Genomic DNA, 19,525 nt, shown 5'->3' with positions numbered 1-19,525 from the left:
CGTACTTGATAAACAAAAGAAAAACTGTTAAATCGTACTTGATAAACAAAAAAACTGTTAAATCGTACTTGATAAACAAAAGAAAAAACTGTTAAATCGTACTTGATAAACAAAAGAAAAAACTGTTAAATCGTACTTGATAAACAAAAGAAAAAACTGTTAAATCGTACTTGATAAACAAAAGAAAAAAACTGTTAAATCGTACTTGATAAACAAAAGAAAAAACTGTTAAATCGTACTTGATAAACAAAAAAAAACTGTTAAATCGTACTTGATAAACAAAAGAAAAACTGTTAAATCGTGCATAATAAACAAAAGAAAAAAACTGTTAAATCGTACTTGATAAACAAAAGAAAAAAACTGTTAAATCGTACTTGATAAACAAAAGAAAAACTGTTAAATCGTACTTGATAAACAAAAGAAAAAACTGTTAAATCGTACTTGATAAACAAAAGAAAAAACTGTTAAATCGTACTTGATAAACAAAAGAAAAAAACTGTTAAATCGTACTTGATAAACAAAAGAAAAAACTGTTAAATCGTACTTGATAAACAAAAGAAAAAACTGTAAAATCGTACTTGATAAACAAAAAAAACTGTTAAATCGTACTTGATAAACAAAAGAAAAACTGTTAAATCGTACTTGATAAACAAAAGAAAAAACTGTTAAATCGTACTTGATAAACAAAAGAAAAAACTGTTAAATCGTACTTGATAAACAAAAGAAAAAACTGTTAAATCGTACTTGATAAACAAAAGAAAAAACTGTTAAATCGTACTTGATAAACAAAAGAAAAACTGTTAAATCGTACTTGATAAACAAAAGAAAAAACTGTTAAATCGTACTTGATAAACAAAAGAAAAAACTGTTAAATCGTACTTGATAAACAAAAGAAAAAACTGTTAAATCGTACTTGATAAACAAAAGAAAAAAACTACCCAATTTACATAATTTTGGGAATATGACATCTTTGTTCCATGATGAGTACATACAAAGATTTTTCTATATTTTTGTGGTTTTTAATCAAGTGTAATTCTAAAATAAGCAAATAATTTTAATCAAGTGTAATTCTAAAATAAGCAAATAATTTCTACTCACTCTGATCCAATCAGGGCATTCAGCATTAATCTCTGTTTATTCAGGCCAGTTTCCAAGTTGGTAACAATTTTCAATTCATTGAGTAACCAAGGGACGGGATTGTAATCATCTTGACTTTGAACCATTAACTGCTTTAATGATTTCTGAGGGAAGAAAAAACAAATAAAGATTAAACCAAGTTGACTCCATTTCAAATCCATATAAATCTATATGGTTCTTGTCCAAAATTTAACCTAATTAAATATATATATATTATTTTTAAAATATAATTATATTTTAAAAATAATATATATACCACTCCCCATGTGGGGGTACCGGATTGGTTAAAGGGAGACTTATTCCCAACTCGCATTTAGGTAAAAATGCACTTTCGTAAATAATTGAATTCGTTCAAAACATATCGCTAAAACCAAAACAAAGAAACATCTATATATATATATATTTGTATATTTTGGTGGCAAGTCATTATTCAAGCGCGTCTGAACACGACAAAGTTATTTTTTTCTACGATTTTCTGGATATCTTTTCCATTCGCCGAGCGTTCTTTTTTTTTTTTTTCAGCTGGCATGTTGTATAAAACGGCGCCCAAAAGTTGTTGTTCAGCCATATTCTACTCAAGCTCTTCTATCGGTGCGTCCGATTATCATCAGGAGCAATTGTTATCGTTTTCTTTTCCTTTGAGGCTTGGTGTATTTATATATATATATTTTTTTTTTTTGTTAATTGGGTATAAAAGGTGGGTGCAGGATGGTTAGAAGTGAATTATTTTTATTTTTTTATTTCGATTTTCTTATTTTATAGTTTATTTATTTAGTTTCTTGTTAGTTATTAAATACTGTTAGTATATTTGTCCCGGTGTTAAATGAGATCCGGTTAAAAAAAAGGCTGTAGTTTTTTGATAAGTATGACTTCATTAGAAATATCTTAACTAACAATACTGTGATAAGAGAAAAAACAAACAAAAGAAAAAAAAAGAGAAAAACAAACAAAAGAAAAAAAAGAGAAAAACAAACAAAAGAAAAAAAGAGAAAAACAAACAAAAGAGAAACACAAACGAAAGAAAAAAAAAAGAGAAACACAAACGAAAGAAAAAAAAAAAGAGAAACACAAACGAAAGAAAAAAAAAAAGAGAAACACAAACGAAAGAAAAAAAAAAGAGAAACACAAACGAAAGAAAAAAAAAAAGAGAAACACAAACGAAAGAAAAAAAAAAGAGAAACACAAACGAAAGAAAAAAAAAAGAGAAACACAAACGAAAGAAAAAAAAAAGAGAAACACAAACGAAAGAAAAAAAAAAGAGAAACACAAACGAAAGAAAAAAAAAAGAGAAAAACAAACGAAAGAAAAAAAAAAAGAGAAACACAAACGAAAGAAAAAAAAAAGAGAAACACAAACGAAAGAAAAAAAAAAGAGAAACACAAACGAAAGAAAAAAAAAAGAGAAACACAAACGAAAGAAAAAAAAAAGAGAAACACAAACGAAAGAAAAAAAAAAGAGAAAAACAAACGAAAGAAAAAAAAAAAGAGAAACACAAACGAAAGAAAAAAAAGAGAAAAACAAACGAAAGAAAAAAAAAAGAGAAACACAAACGAAAGAAAAAAAAAAGAGAAACACAAACGAAAGAAAAAAAAAAGAGAAACACAAACGAAAGAAAAAAAAAAGAGAAACACAAACGAAAGAAAAAAAAAGAGAAACACAAACGAAAGAAAAAAAAAAGAGAAACACAAACGAAAGAAAAAAAAAAGAGAAACACAAACGAAAGAAAAAAAAAAGAGAAACACAAACGAAAGAAAAAAAAAGAGAAACACAAACGAAAGAAAAAAAAAAGAGAAAAACAAACGAAAGAAAAAAAAAAAGAGAAACACAAACGAAAGAAAAAAAAAAGAGAAACACAAACGAAAGAAAAAAAAAAGAGAAACACAAACGAAAGAAAGAAAAAAGAGAAAAACAAACGAAAGAAAAAAAAAAAGAGAAAAACAAACGAAAGAAAAAAAAAAGAGAAAAACAAACGAAGGAAAAAAGAGAAAAACAAACGAAAGAAAAAAAAAGAGAAAAACAAACGAAAGAAAAAAAAAAGAGAAAAACAAACGAAAGAAAAAAAAAAGAGAAAAACAAACGAAGGAAAAAAGAGAAAAACAAACGAAAGAAAAAAAAAGAGAAAAACAAACGAAAGAAAAAAAAAAGAAAAACAAACGAAAGAAAAAAAAAAGAGAAAAACAAACGAAGGAAAAAAGAGAAAAACAAACGAAAGAAAAAAAAAGAGAAAAACAAACGAAAGAAAAAAAAAGAGAAAAACAAACGAAAGAAAAAAAAAAGAGAAACACAAACGAAAGAAAAAAAAAAGAGAAACACAAACGAAAGAAAAAAAAAGAGAAACACAAACGAAAGAAAAAAAAAGAGAAAAACAAACGAAAGAAAAAAAGAAAAACAAACGAAAGAAAAAAAGAAAAACGAAAGAAAAAAAGAAAAACAAACGAAAGAAAAAAAAGAGAAAAACAAACAAAAGAAAAAAGGGGAAAAACAAACAAAAGAAAAAAGGGAAAAAAACAAACAAAAGAAAAAAACAAAGAAAAGAAAAAAACAGAAAAGAAAAAACAGAAAAGAAAAAAACAGAAAAGAAAAAAACAGAAAAGAAAAAACAAAGAAAAAAAAAACAAAGAAAAGAAAAAAACAAAAGAAAAAAACAAAGAAAAGAAACAAAGAAAAGAAAAGAAAAAACAAAGAAAAGAAAAAACAAAGAAAAGAAAAAACAAAAAAAAATTAAAAAATTTTGCTAAGTATGACTTCATTAGAAATATCCTAACTAACAATACTAAAATGTGATACCTTAACAACTGCACATGAAGACTAAAATTATTAGAAGTCATTGCCTATTCTAAATAACGATATTATTTCAGCACAGTCCGTATTTTGCATAAATACCGAAAGTCCTATCCCTATGTTAAGAATAGCTTTCTAAATGACATTTCAGCATGGTCCATAAACTGCAGAAGACCCAACAAATCATAAAACAAAAAATAGTACTATGTTTTCATAGTTTTTTTTCAGCGCATTTTCAAATTATAAATCTAAATAATACAAATCCCAACATTATCCAATTAAAATCTGTCTTTTCACTTCTGTTGAATTTGTTTGCCATGCAAGGCTGATTTGCCCAAAGGGTGAGCCAGCTGAACCGATTCCTTTGTCTATAATACATCCTGTTTATGACTAATAATATTACTTTCTTCCAATGAGTATTCTTATAATCCAATAAACACTAATTGATTTGTTCATCAATAATCATCAAAAACAAATTTTACCTGAAGAAGTAAAAATATTTCATGTTTATTCCGAAATTTGATCCTTTGTTCTGAAAAATCTTGGTGGCACTTTGAACATTTTTGAAACTTTGCTTCATTGGAACTTCTGCAAATAAGAAAAGGTAAAAAAAAAAATCTTTTAATATTTTTGTTTTTCATGCTGAGCAAAATGAAAGAAATAAATAGAAATAAACACAAAACAAAAAAAAATGTAACTAAAAAAGAAAAAAATACAAAAAGCAAATTAAAAAAACAACGGAAAAAATAAAGAAAAAGACAAAACAAAGGAATAAAGAAATGAAAAAAAAACAAAAACAAAACAAGAAAAGAAACAAAGAAAAGAAACAAGGAAAAAAACAAGAGAAAAAAAGAAAAAACAGAAAAAAGAATAAAAAGAAAACAAAAACCAAAAAGAGAAAAACAAAACACAAAAAGAGAAAAAACAAACAAAAAGAGAAAAGAAAAAAGAGAAAAACAAAAAGAAAAAACAAACAAAAAGAGAAAAGAAAAAAGAGAAAAAAAGAGAAAAAACAAAAAAAGAAAAAAAACAAAGAAAAGAAAAAAGGAAAAGATAAAGAAAAAAGGAAAAGATAAAGAAAAAGATTAAAGAGAAAAAAGAAAAAAGGAAATTTAAAAATAAATAAGAATGGAAAGATAGGAAAGCAGCAAAGAAAAGAAAGAAAGAAATAAAAAAAAAAGAAATGAAAAAGAAAAATGGAAAAAAGAAAAAAGGAAAAAAGAAAAAGGAAAAAAGAAAAAGGAAAAAAGAAAAAGGAAAAAAGAAAAAGGAAAAAAGAAAAAGGAAAAAAGAAAAGGAAAAAGGAAAAAGAAAAAAGGAAAAAGGAAAAAGAAAAAAGGAAAAAGGAAAAAGAAAAAAGGAAAAAGGAAAAAGAAAAAAGGGAAAAGAAAAAAGGGAAAAGAAAAAAAGGGAAAAAAGGGAAAAAAAGGGAAAAAAAGGGAAAAAGGGAAAAAAAGGGAAAAAAGGGAAAAAAAGGGGAAAAAAGGGAAAAAAAGGAAAAAAGAAAAAAGGAAAAAAGAAAAAAGGAAAAAAGGAAGAAAGAAAAAAGGAAAAAAGGAAGAAAGAAAAAAGGAAGAAAGAAAAAAGGAAGAAAGAAAAAAGGAAGAAAGAAAGGAAGAAAGAAAAAATGAAAGAAAAAGAAAAGAAAAAAGAAAAAAAGAAAAAAAAAAGAAAAGAAAAAAAGAAAAAAAGAAAAAAGAAAAAAAAGAAAAAAGGAAAAAAAAGAAAAAAGGAAAAAAAAGAAAAAAGGAAAAAAAAGAAAAAAGAAAAAGAAAAGAAAAAGAAAAGAAAAAAAGAAAAAGAAAAAAAGAAAAGAAAAAAAGAACAAAAAGAAAAAAGGAAAAGAAAAAAAATTGTCACTTACTCGACAATGGCATCTAAAAGACTTTTGAAAATGGTTGAACAAATGTTATTCATGGCATTGCTTTCTTCCTCCAAATTTTGGAAATGTAACAACATCCAATTTTGGTAAAGGTGTCTGGTCAAATAAAAATGGGGTGAAAAAAAAATTAAACACCAAAAAGTTAAAGAATCAAACTTTATTAAACTCGAGGGGCGAAAAGGTCAGGCGGGTCAAGTTGATTAGATTTATGGCGAAATTGTCTTTATGCCCTTTAATGTATACAGCCATAAGAAATAAAAAATTTTACAGTAGCTCTTTCATAATGTCCAGTGTTATATAGTTCACAGCAAAATGTTTTGGACAAAACTAGACTATTCAGTAATCTGGCAGTACAGTTAACATCAAAGATATCAAAAATAAAATATACAACAAATGACCTTGACCAAATGCATTAAAATTTAATTTTCTACCCATCTGTATAGTTTTTACTCTCTAAAATTGTTTCAAAATTTTTTTTTCAAAATAATGTGCAATATCACAAAGATATCTTGAGCAAAAAAAAAAAAAAATGTATGCAACCATGTTTCTTCCTAGTTACTTGCCTCCCCACGATGGCAGAATTAGACACAAGATCGGTTTTTAATGTGGGGAAAATCCAGCTCCCAAGAAGGGGCACATGATAGGAACAAAAATAAAACTTGCCTCGGTCATGAAAGATTTCTCCACCACTGACCGAGGAAAGAAAAAGTGAAGAATAGCATCAGAACAGATACTACACTGTGATCTTGGTCCCGAATGTTTGTTTCTTGTGTGTAAAGAGAGAATTAAACAAATTTTAATTTAAAATATTTTTTTAAAAACTGAATAGTTTCAGAATGCTAAAAGTGTACAGATCGGTAGTAAAAAATTAAATTCTAATATTTTTAGTGAATAAAATACATCTTACATATGAGGAGGAACTGCCCAAAGCACCATTTTCTGCCTCCACAGGATACAAAACCGACTTTGAAATTTGGTGGGCGATGTCCTTTTCTGCTCTTTGCTGCCTCTTTCTCATAGAAGAGACTTTACTAGTCGTTCTCTCTCTGCTTAACTATGGTTCCCTTCTTTAAGTCATTCGCAGCAAATACCAGATAAGCTAAAACTATCAGCAATTTCCCTTACTCTCTATTTGTGCCTAAAACTAAGCGGAGATTCCATGAACAGAGTTTCTTTCCTAGAATTATTTGTCTGTAGAACACAATACCATGGAGCTACTTCCCAGTCGACTATAAAATGCTTGCTTTCAATTCCAATGTGACAGGTTCTTGATGAGCCGTTTTCTAAAATAATTTAACTGATCCAATTCTCATCATCAACAATCATCACTATGTACCCATTAACACTTATCCTTGAGTGGTCTCCAGGTCTTGATAAGCGGTGATTATATGATAAAAAAAATTTTTTAAATGCTAGCCACGTCAGCAAATATCATGGGATTAAAACTGAGTGAACATTTGAATGGATGCTTCAAGAAAGATTTTTTTTATTCTCGGCTATGAACACTGCTACAAGTGCACGATTGCCAACCACAGTTTTTTTTTTTTTTTTTTTTTTTTTTTTTTTTTTTTACTAGGAATCACGACTTATCAAGGTCCAAATACTACTGAAGGATAAGTGGTTAATGAGTTTCAGGAACACTGTGATAATCAGTCATGGTAGAACTTGGGTTGAAGTTGATTATTTAAGAGGACAGTTCAGCAAGAACTTGTTTACTTTGGACTTGAAAACAACTATGTTTTAGTGGTGGTAGGTAGACGAATGTTTGTTGTGAATGTTTTACAAGAGAGGACAATAGATTAAAGTTCAGTCCACATCCTAAATATGGCCGTCGATGAATAGATGGCCATATTTTGGGATGTGGTACAGGCCAGAGTGCCATTGTAATAACAATCAAAAACTTACTAATTTTTTTTATTTTCATGGCAGGTGCTCAACTGAGCTTCGATCTATGGTTACCTCCTGTAAAACTAAAATAAAATTTCCAAATCCAAAATTAGTTTTTTTGTTTGCTTGCCATTTCTCACTGTCTTTTTTTTTTCTTTCTCTCTCTACAGATGAGTTAAATAGTATTACTAGTGATGGTGATATTTTCATTTGTTTATGATGGACTATTTCAATATTTTTCTGTATTACCGTTTACTGTTAATAGAGAGAGGGGGGAGAAACAGATACAGAGGAGGAGGAAGAGAGGGGGAAGGAAGAGGGGGGAAGGAAGAGAGACAGATAGAGAGGAGGAGGAAGATGGGGAAGGAGGGGAGGGGGAAAGAAGACAGGGAGAGAGGCAGGGGGAGGGGGTAGAGTAAGAGAGAGGGTGGGAGGAGTAGAGAGAGAGGGTGGGAGGAGTAGAGAGAGAGGGTGGGAGGAGTAGAGAGAGGGTGGGAGGAGTAGAGAGAGGGTGAGAGAGAGGGTGAGAGAGAGAGTAAGAGAGGAGTAGAGAGGCAGGAGTAGAGAGGGAGGGGTAGGGGTAGAGAGAGAGAAGGAGGGGGTAGAGAGAGAGAAGGAGGGGGTAGAGAGAGAGAAGGAGGGGTAGAGAGAGAGAAGGAGGGGTAGAGAGAGAGAAGGAGGGGTAGAGAGAGAGAAGGAGGGGTAGAGAGAGAGAAGGAGGGGTAGAGAGAGAGAAGGAGGGGTAGAGAGAGAGAGAAGGAGGGATAGAGAGAGAGAGAAGGAGGGGTAGAGAGAGAGAGAAGGAGGGGTAGAGAGAGAGAGAAGGAGGGGTAGAGAGAGAAGGAGGGGTAGAGAGAGAAGGAGGGGTAGAGAGAGAAGGAGGGGTAGAGAGAGAAGGAGGGGTAGAGAGAGAAGGAGGGGTAGAGAGAGAAGGAGGGGTAGAGAGAGAGAAAGAGAGGTAGAGAAAGAGAGGTAGAGAGAGAGAGGTAGAGAGAGAGAGGTAGAGAGAGAGAGGGAGAGAGAGAGAGAGAGGTAGAGAGAGAGAGAGGTAGAGAGAGAGAGAGGTAGAGAGAGAGAGAGGTAGAGAGAGAGAGAGAGAGGTAGAGAGAGAGAGGTAGAGAGAGAGAGGTAGAGAGAAAAGAAAAAAGAGTAAAAGAGAGAGGTGAGCAAAAGAGAGATACAGAGAGAGCAAGAGAGAGAGAGTCGAAAAGAGAAGGAGGTAGAAGATTAGTAAGCGATAAATTTAGCTTGCAAAGTTAAATAAAAAATAAATACAATTTCTAAATCCAAAAATTAGTTTCTTTCTGTTCGTTATTTCTTACTAAATGTGGGTTTGAAGGAGTTTCTGTGGAACAAACTGGATTTGAACTTGGCACATCCAAGTTTTCAGTTTGTGTCATTAATCACTTAGCCACTGTCATTACCTTGTTTTGGGCAATGTAGACACATTCTTATCTGTAATATTTTTTATTAATTTATTAATCCAAACGATTTAATCTGAAGAATTTTTAAATAATCACCTAAAAATAAAAATCAGCAGGAGTTGTTTACCTTAAGCTTAAAAAGGTGTAAAAAAAAAAAAAAAAAAAAAATACTTAAAATTAAAAACTATAAAGACTTTACTGCATTCCAAGTAATGCCAGGTACACACAGCTAGAGTTAAATCAAATTAAATTTTTTTTTAAATCTTACCGTTCTCTGAAACAAATGGAATCCGATTCTGGATCAATAGCCAATTCAAATGATAGCCAGTCTTTCAATGTTAACTATTAAAAAATAAATAAATAAATACAACACATGTACTTCCCATGATCTGGTATGTTTTGGTAGGTAGGTAGGATCGAACCCGGAGCCCTGAGGCAAAATTAAAAAAATAATGTGAAAAAAGCATGACACGTGAACCGCTCGGCCAGCAAGAAAGAGTTACTGAAAGATGTTTGAATTTATTTAAGTAGGAGGAGAATTGACAGGTGCCTACACTTTATGACTTAATGAGGTCGAATAATGAGGTCGCAGTTAATATTTTCTGCAGGACAGTTTTTAATGAGGTCAAAATCCGGTTTGTTTGTTTTTACCCAACTTTAGGAAGAACCAGCAGCACCCCCGTTTATTAGGGGAGTGTCCAGATGAAAGCAATTGTCTGATATGACAGTGGACAGCCGACATTGACCAAACGTTTACATTGCTTTCCGGAGACCACCGGAAACTGCCGATTCGACTCCAGTCTCGCTTTATTATACTGAAAAGCGAAAGATACACGCGTCGACCTAAAAATCTGGAAAAAATAGCGCGTGAAAGTCAGGCAAATTAAATACACACGCGACCCTCATTTGTAACTCGTAGATGTTATCATTTAGACGTGATATAAAAAGTTTTTAAGAAGGAATGAGCCGACCGAGAAGCCCGGCAAAAAAAGCCTTTTGCGGACATACACAAAAAGCGAACATACATACATACATTTTCGCTTTTATATTTATAAATGAATTAAATTGAAATAAAACTGTGTCCTCTTAAGGGAAGTAACTCTGTATTTGTCAATACAAAGTTACTTATCTTTTTTATCAATTAATTTTAATTTGGGGGGGGGGGGAAGCAACATTCAAACAAAACAAGTAAACAATGTATTAATATATTTACCAAAAACAGAAGGTCAGGGAGAAAAGGTGGGCATCAAGATCTAAAACAAGATCTTCAGATTCATGTTCTATCATATGTGCTATAATTAGCGCTGTGACAACAGAATATTCCTTTCATTCTTTTGACTCAAGTATGTATCCGACACAGTAAGACAGTAATCAACCGTGAACCACATCAGTCTATATAAAAAGATAAAGAACATTAACAGATATATACTCGAGAGTCAAAACAATGAAAAGAATATGCTGTTGTCACAGGCCTAGCTATAATACGACAGGATGGAGGTATTTTATAAAGCTATACGATAATATTCATAACGGTCTTGGTAACTGGTGATGCTTCTATTGCTCTGTCGATCATTATTGCAGAAATTCGGCAGCCAAATAACGTTGCAGATCTGTGTTGGTTAATAGAAATTCTTGTGTGCGAGGCATTCGCTCAGTTGGTAGAGTGCTTGTCTCGAATGCAAGAGGCTCGGGTTTCGAATCCTAAGTTTGGATGTGTCTAACTGATGAACCCAAATGAGGGCGAAATTCGAGTCTTGAACTTCCGGTTCGTTGACTGTCATAGCCCGTTGGCTGCGACGTTATTTGGCTGTGGAATTTATTATATATAATCTCTCACATTCTGAAAATATATATATATATATATATATATATTTCTTCAGTGGTGAAAAAAACCCGGACGAGAGTGCTCGGAAACAAAATGTAAATTCATTCTGGACTCACAGCAATAAATTTCCTATGTATATATATATATATATATATATAGTCTTGGAAGTTTTAAACCTTAAAAACTATGCAAAAAAAAAAAATTATTTTTTTATCATTCGTTAGAAAACTATTTTGTCAGTAAGTCATTCATTCACCTGCAATCACTGCATCAACTTGCTCTCTTGAATTCACTATAGTACCAATAATAATTTATTTTTTAAGGGATCATCAGTTGTTTACCATGAAAACACTGTTTCAGGGATTCAATTTATATATATATATATATATATAGAGAAACATCTTTTTTTTACCTGACATTTGCTTTTAAGAAGAGCAAAAGCCTCCGACTTATAAATAATAACTTCTTCTCTCCAACATTGGCTGAGGTCAGCATCCAATCTCGTTTCTGGATAAAGCCGCTCACACAGGTAACCATACTGAAAAAAGCGACCGTAATAGAGGTCAGTGTACCCAATGATACAGGGCTTAACAGAGTTGAGAGGGAAAAGATTACAAAGTATCAAGGACTTATGTATGATATGAAACGAAATTGGAAATTAAAAGACATCATAGGAGCAACTGGGCTTATGAAAAAGAACTTTAAAAAGTACATAGCAAGCATATCCGGTGAACCAAGTGCAAGTGAAATACAAACGATTGCACTGAAAGGGACGGCTAGAATCCTGAAAAGATCTCTTGGTTTGACTCACTAAAATAGGGGTAAATGTCAGACATCTGGTTGGATGTCCCATCCCCCAGAAGAAAAAGTTTAAGAAAAAAAAAAATAAATAAAAAAAATAAATAAATAAAAATAAAATATTAAAAAAAAAAATTAAAAAAAAAAAATTTAAAAAAAAAATTTAAAAAAAAATAAAAAAAAAAAATTAAAAAAAATAAGATTTCATTTTTATTTGCAGACTGGTATCCTTATCGTCATAGTTGTTGTTTTACCACATTTTGACCAACTCATCCTCCGACCTTCCTCAAGTGATTAACCGCAACAGAAATGCTGACTCATAACTGTATCCCCAGTAATTACGGCCTTTCATAATTTTTGACCAATTAATCCACTGGCCAGCTTTGAATAGGATTGAAGGCACTATCTTCAGACAATGCTCACCTGGAACCATAGAGACTCAACGCCTCTATCCACAGATGAAGATGAGGATAACAGTCCGTAAATAAAATTAAATCACAATCAAATCAAACCAAAATCAACATAAAATAAAATCAACATAAAATAAAATCAACATAAAATAAAATCAACATAAAATAAAATCAACATAAAATAAAATCAACATAAAATAAAATCAACATAAAATAAAATCAACATAAAATAAAATCAACATAAAATAAAATCAACATAAAATAAAATCAACATAAAATAAAATCAACATAAAATAAAATCAACATAAAATAAAATCAACATAAAATAAAATCAACATAAAATAAAATCAACATAAAATAAAATCAACATAAAATAAAATCAACATAAAATAAAATCAACATAAAATAAAATCAACATAAAATAAAATCAACATAAAATAAAATCAACATAAAATAAAATCAACATAAAATAAAATCAACATAAAATAAAATCAACATAAAATAAAATCAACATAAAATAAAATCAACATAAAATAAAATCAACATAAAATAAAATCAAAATAAAATAAAATCAAAATAAAATAAAATCAAAATAAAATAAAATCAAAATAAAATAAAATCAAAATAAAATAAAATCAACATAAAATAAAATCAACATAAAATAAAATCAACATAAAATAAAATCAACATAAAATAAAATAAAATCAAACCAAAATCAAAATAAAATAAAATCAAAATAAAATAAAATCAAAATAAAATAAAATCAAAATAAAATAAAATCAAAATAAAATCAAAATAAAATAAAATCAAAATAAAATAAAATCAAAATAAAATCAAAATAAAATAAAATCAAAATAAAATAAAATACAAAATAAAATCAACATAAAATAAAATCAAAATAAAATAAAATAAAATCAAAATAAAATCAAAATAAAATCAAAATAAAATCAAAATAAAATCAAAATAAAATCAAAATAAAATAAAATCAAAATAAAATCAACATAAAATAAAATCAACATAAAATAAAATTAACATAAAATAAAATTAACATAAAATAAAATTAACATAAAATAAAATTAACATAAAATAAAATTAACATAAAATAAAATCAAAATAAAATAAAATCAAAATAAAATAAAATCAAAATAAAATAAAATCAAAATAAAATAAAATCAAAATAAAATCAAAATAAAATAAAATCAAAATAAAATAAAATCAAAATAAAATAAAATCAAAATAAAATCAAAATAAAAATAAAATAAAATCAAAATAAAATCAACATAAAATAAAATCAAAATAAAATAAAATCAAAATAAAATCAAAATAAAATAAAATCAAAATAAAATAAAATCAAAATAAAATCAAAATAAAATAAAATCAAAATAAAATCAAAATAAAATAAAATCAAAATAAAATAAAATCAAAATAAAATAAAATCAAAATAAAATAAAATCAAAATAAAATAAAATCAAAATAAAATAAAATCAAAATAAAATAAAATCAACATAAAATAAAATCAACATAAAATAAAATCAACATAAAATAAAATCAACATAAAATAAAATCAACATAAAATAAAATCAAAATAAAATCAAAATAAAATAAAATCAAAATAAAATAAAATCAAAATAAAATCAAAATAAAATAAAATCAAAATAAAATCAAAATAAAATAAAATCAAAATAAAATCAAAATAAAATAAAATCAAAATAAAATAAAATCAACATAAAATAAAATCAAAATAAAATCAAAATAAAATAAAATCAACATAAAATCAAAATAAAATAAAATCAAAATAAAATCAAAATAAAATAAAATCAAAATAAAATCAAAATAAAATAAAATCAAAATAAAATAAAATCAAAATAAAATAAAATCAAAATAAAATAAAATCAAAATAAAATAAAATCAAAATAAAATAAAATCAAAATAAAATAAAATCAAAATAAAATAAAATCAAAATAAAATAAAATCAAAATAAAATAAAAATAAAATAAAATAAAAATAAAATCAAAATAAAATCAAAATAAAATAAAATCAAAATAAAATAAAATCAAAATAAAATAAAATCAAAATAAAATAAAATCAAAATAAAATAAAATCAAAATAAAATAAAATCAAAATAAAATAAAATCAAAATAAAATAAAATCAACATAAAATAAAATCAACATAAAATAAAATCAACATAAAATAAAATCAAAATAAAATAAAATCAAAATAAAATAAAATCAAAATAAAATCAAAATAAAATCAAAATAAAATAAAATCAAAATAAAATCAAAATAAAATAAAATCAAAATAAAATAAAATCAAAATAAAATCAACATAAAATAAAATCAAAATAAAATAAAATCAAAATAAAATAAAATCAAAATAAAATCAAAATAAAATCAAAATAAAATCAAATCAAAATAAAATCAACATAAATTAAAATCAAAATAAAATAAAATCAAAATAAAATAAAATCAAAATAAAATCAAAATAAAATCAAAATAATATAAAATCAAAATAAAATCAAAATAAAATAAAATCAAAATAAAATCAAAATAAAATAAAATCAAAATAAAATAAAATCAAAATAAAATAAAATCAAAATAAAATAAAATCAAAATAAAATAAAATCAAAATAAAATAAAATCAAAATAAAATAAAATCAAAATAAAATAAAATCAAAATAAAATAAAATCAACATAAAATAAAATCAACATAAAATAAAATCAAAATAAAATCAAAATAAAATAAAATCAAAATAAAATAAAATCAAAATAAAATAAAATCAAAATAAAATAAAATCAAAATAAAATAAAATCAAAATAAAATAAATCAAAATAAAATAAAATAAAATAAAATAACTAAGTAAATAAATAAACAAACAAACAAACACACAAATCAAAAAAGTCCAATAAAATATAAAAAAAAAAAAATATATATATATACATACATACATATATAAAATATTTAAATTTGAAAAAAGCTGGTTGGAAGCTGAACGTCGTCTGATAAAAACAGCTAGTGTAATTTAATGTGCAAATAATTTTATACGAGATATGCATCGTTTTTTTAAATAACATCTATAGAAATTATCGCTTAATAGCAATATCCAAAATAAGGAAGTGAATAAAAAAATTATGACTTTTTCATTTTTCTGTAATTTATTTTTTTTTAAAATCAATATTTATTTAAAAGAAAAAGATAGTTTGCTTGAAGCATTGTTAAGTAACAGATATGTAGGTATTTATGAAGGCTGATAACAATGCAAAAAAAAAAATCGAAAATGGTGAAGTATGAATAAAAACAATCAAAGACAAAATTTAGGTTGCAAAATATATTAATTTTTTAAGAGACTTTTCGCAAATCAGTAAATACAATACAACATAGCATGTATGGTGCACATGCGAGAAAATCAGCAGCAGCAGTCGTTTTAATGATCTGCAAATCAGTAAGTGCGCACAAACTTGCACGACAAAAAAAAAAAAAAAAAAAAAAAAAAAAAGGAGAGCAGCACATAGTCGAGAAAAGAAAAGCAAGTTACATTCCAGGGAAGATGGATGTGTGAATGCAAGGGCAAGGAAGCACTGGCTAGAGCTGCCGTGAGAAAGCGGGGAGAGAGACTTTTAAAAAGTACATTATGTCAGAACGTTGTAACACATAGGTGTATAAAAAAGATTTTTGAAAGATAACGGATGTTGTTATTGTTGAAAGAATAACAAATTTATTCTTTTTTTATTTCCACTTTTAAAAAAAAAAAATGGGGAGTCATATTTTTATTTCTTTTTCTTTTTTTGTTTGTTCCTTTGTGACAGTACCAGACAACGCGTGGATCTGAGTCATTGGATTGGTTGGTTGGTTGTTTTTGTTTCACAGCATATCAACCTTTTGCAGGTTATTTAATGCCGAATCTAGTTATTTTGAGGAAGGATTTTTAATTGAGTATATTTGTTTTTTAAGTCGGATTCTATTTAACCCATAGTTGGGACCCTAACAGGTACTACCACTCCGAGTCAGAGTGGACCTGGGAGCAATGGCAATTAAAGGGTGGCTCCACACTCCCCAAGGCCCGCAGCAAGGTGGGGCCTCACCATCGGATATAGTTTTAGGTCATATCCAGGACCCATACAGTTGTAGGAGTAGGGAACAGGAAGGAAATTCCAAAGTCTAGCAGCTGGAGGGAAGAAACTTTCAGAACAGAAGACTCTCCAGCATTGAGGTCCTTTATAATAAAAGCATGAAATTTTGCGTCTTGTGAGATTATTTTGAGGTATTTATGTCAAGGGAGCTTCGATAGTAGAAGTGTTGAATATTAAGCTGAGGCGATGCCGTTAAAATCAGAGGTGTGCACCCACGCACATTGGACAGACTTTGGTCTACACTCTTGTATCTTATAAAAATGATCTGAATATTAATCATCTCTGAAAACAAAGACAGGCTTACTTTTGAGATCGGGGATTTAGAATTGTGTGACGCAAAATAAAGACCAATTAAATATTTTAAATATTTACATTTCAGGAATGTCGGTTGAGGTTTTATAAGACATGAATAACATTAACAAAAAGGATAAAAGAGAGGAGAGCCGACAGTCATTCAGTGTGAGTGACAAATTCCGCCGTCACTCCACACGCACACATCCTGACCGCTAAATGCAATTGCTCTGTTCCTTCTCTCTCCCGTCAATATATAAATAATTCTGACTAGAAAAATATCGGGAGAAACCAATGCTGACAATAGAATCTATGGATATATACTGTTACATGTTAAGCCAGGGCAATGCCGATAAAATTGGATGGACTTTGATCTATATGCTTGTGTCTCATAAAAATGACCTGAATATTTAGGTCCTGGATATGACCTAAAACTATATCCAATGGTGAGGCCCCACCTTGCAGGCCTTAGGGAGTGTGGAGCCACACTTTAATTGCCATTGCTCCCAGGTCCACTCTGACCCGGAGTGGTAGTACCTGTTAGGGTCCCAACTATGAGTTAAATAAAATACGACTTAAAAAACAAATATACTATATTAAAAAATCGTTCTTCAAAATCACCAGATTCGGTATTAAATAACCTGGAAAGGGTTGATATGCCGTAAAACAAAACAACAATCCAACAAACCCGAATATTTATTCACCGAAAACAAAGAAAGGCTTACATTCCAGGTTGTGGGCGTTACAATTGCGTACCACAAAATAAAGAAGAATAATTAAATATTTTAAATATTTACATTTCAGGAATGCCGGTTGATGTTTTCATAAAACAGGAATAGCAAACAAAAAGGAAGGATAAAGATAGAAGAGCTGACAGTCGTCATCTCTCCTATCTTTACCTTTCCTTTTTGTTTGCTAATCAAAAAAAAGTGACAAATTTCCGTTTTATTTGCTATTCTATAAAAAGAGCGAGTGACAAATTCCGTCGTTACCTAACACGCACGCACACACACTCTTACTGATAAACGCAATTGTTTTGTTCCATCTCTTGTCAATGGCCAGCAGTGAATTGTAAATAAACTTGAATGTTGTAAAAAATTTGTCTGTGTTGATTTTGAGAACAACGACAAAAGAATTGTCAGGTGCATATATAATTTCGCAAGCATTTGAAAAGTGCAAACTAGAAAATTAAATATAAATTCAATAACACAACAGAAGTTCATTGCAGCACATTTCATTGAAGTGCTCATAAAACAAGCACAGGGATGCAACATTGTGACGATGATACAGGGGCTGGAGCTTGTTATATGTCCCCTTCATCATAATGATACAAGTGTTCACAAAAGATGCTGCTAAGACTAAGCTGCTTTTCTTTAACAATTACAAGAAACCTTTTCAACCAGCAATAGCCGCGACTAATAACACCCCGCTTGAGAGATCATTGTTCAAGCTTCGCAGCTTAATATTCACAGGTATATGAATTCGAACAAATACATTGAGGACATTGCAAAGGATTCTCCAAGGTAGGTTGGCTCTCTCTACCATGCTAGAAAATTACTACTAGGGAGTACTTTATATCTCTACAAAGCCACCATTTGTGCATAGAGTATTGTTGTGGAATCTGGGCTGGGGCATCTACCACTAGTCTCATTCTTTCTCAAAGTCCTTAAAAGAAAAAAAAAAGAAAAAAAGAAAGGGGAAAAAAGGAAAAGAAAAGGGAAAAAAGGAAAAGAAAAGGGAAAAAAGGAAAAAGGGAAAAAAGGAAAAAAGGGAAAAAAAAGAAAAGAAAAGGGAAAAAAGAAAAGAAAAGGGAAAAAAGAAAAGGAAAAGAAAAGGAAAAAAGGAAAAGAAAAGGAAAAAAGGAAAAGAAAAGGGAAAAAAAGAAAAGAAAAGGGAAAAAAAGAAAAGAAGAGGGAAAAAAGAAAAGAAAAGGGAAAAAAGAAAAGAAAAGGGAAAAAAGGAAAAGAAAAGGGAAAAAAGGAAAAGAAAAGGGAAAAAAAGGAAAAGAAAAGAGAAAAAAACGAAAAGAAAAGGGAAAAAAAGGAAAAGAAAAGGGAAAAAGGAAAAGAAAAGGGAAAAAGGAAAAGAAAAGGGAAAAAAGGAAAAGAAAAGGGAAAAAAGGAAAAGAAAAGGGAAAAAAGGAAAAAAGGAAAAGAAAAGGGAAAAAAGGAAAAGGAAGGAAAAGAAAAGGGAAAAAAGGAAAAGGAAAAAAAGGAAAAGGAAAAAAAGGAAAAGGAAAAAAAGGAAAAGGAAAAAAAGGAAAAGGAAAAAAAGGAAAAGGAAAAAAAGGAAAAGAAAAGGGAAAAAAGGAAAAGAAAAGAAAAGGGAAAAGGAAAAGAAAAGGGAAAAAAGGAAAAGAAAAGGAAAAAAGGAAAAGAAAAGGAAAAAAGGAAAAGAAAAGGAAAAAAGGAAAAGAAAAGGAAAAAAGGAAAAGAAAAGGGAAAAAAGGAAAAGAAAAGGGAAAAAAGGAAAAGGGAAAAAAAGGAAAAGAAAAGGGAAAAAAGGAAAAGAAAAGGGAAAAAAGGAAAAGAAAAGTAAAAAAAAAGAAAAAGAAAAGAGAAAAAAAGGAAAAGAAAAGGGAAAAAAGGAAAAGAAAAGGGAAAAAAGGAAAAGAAAAGGGAAAAAAGGAAAAGAAAAGGGAAAAAAGGAAAAGAAAAGGGAAAAGGAAAAGAAAAGGGAAAAAAGGAAAAGAAAAGGAAAAGAAAAGGAAAAAAAAGGAAAAGAAAAGGAAAAAAAGGAAAAGAAAAGGAAAAAAAGGAAAAGAAAAGGGAAAAAAGGAAAAGAAAAGGAAAAAAAAGGAAAAGAAAAGGAAAAAAAAGGAAAAGAAAAGGAAAAAAAAGGAAAAGAAAAGGAAAAAAAGGAAAAGAAAAGGAAAAAAAGGAAAAGAAAAGGGAAAAAAGGAAAAGAAAAGGAAAAGGAAAAAAAAGGAAAAGGAAAAAAAAGGAAAAGGAAAAAAAAGGAA

The 19,525-nt window shown here is 28.3% G+C and overlaps 1 protein-coding gene across 2 annotated transcripts in view; it reads right to left on the bottom strand.

The window, feature by feature from the left end:
• Positions 1-19,525, bottom strand: part of LOC145246870 (Fanconi anemia group A protein-like) — a 160,133-nt gene that overhangs the window by 39,463 nt on the left and 101,145 nt on the right. Inside the window, exons 26-30 of one of the 2 annotated variants that reach the window (XM_080108732.1) lie at positions 11,349-11,474; positions 9,380-9,453; positions 5,783-5,896; positions 4,401-4,506; positions 1,099-1,241 (exon numbers count right to left, since the gene is read on the bottom strand). In XM_080108732.1, the coding sequence (XP_079964858.1) occupies positions 1,099-1,241; positions 4,401-4,506; positions 5,783-5,896; positions 9,380-9,453; positions 11,349-11,474 (563 nt within the window). The remainder of the gene's footprint in view (positions 1-1,098; positions 1,242-4,400; positions 4,507-5,782; positions 5,897-9,379; positions 9,454-11,348; positions 11,475-19,525) is intronic. The other variant, XM_080108733.1, reaches the window with a different exon arrangement.

The sequence above is a fragment of the Euprymna scolopes genome, chromosome 24 (assembly GCF_053919585.1).
Source record: "Euprymna scolopes isolate OS-2025 chromosome 24, ASM5391958v1, whole genome shotgun sequence".
Taxonomy (NCBI): domain Eukaryota; kingdom Metazoa; phylum Mollusca; class Cephalopoda; order Sepiida; family Sepiolidae; genus Euprymna; species Euprymna scolopes.
Note: the sequence above shows the minus strand (reverse complement) of the source record. Positions and strands in the feature narration are given on the sequence as shown.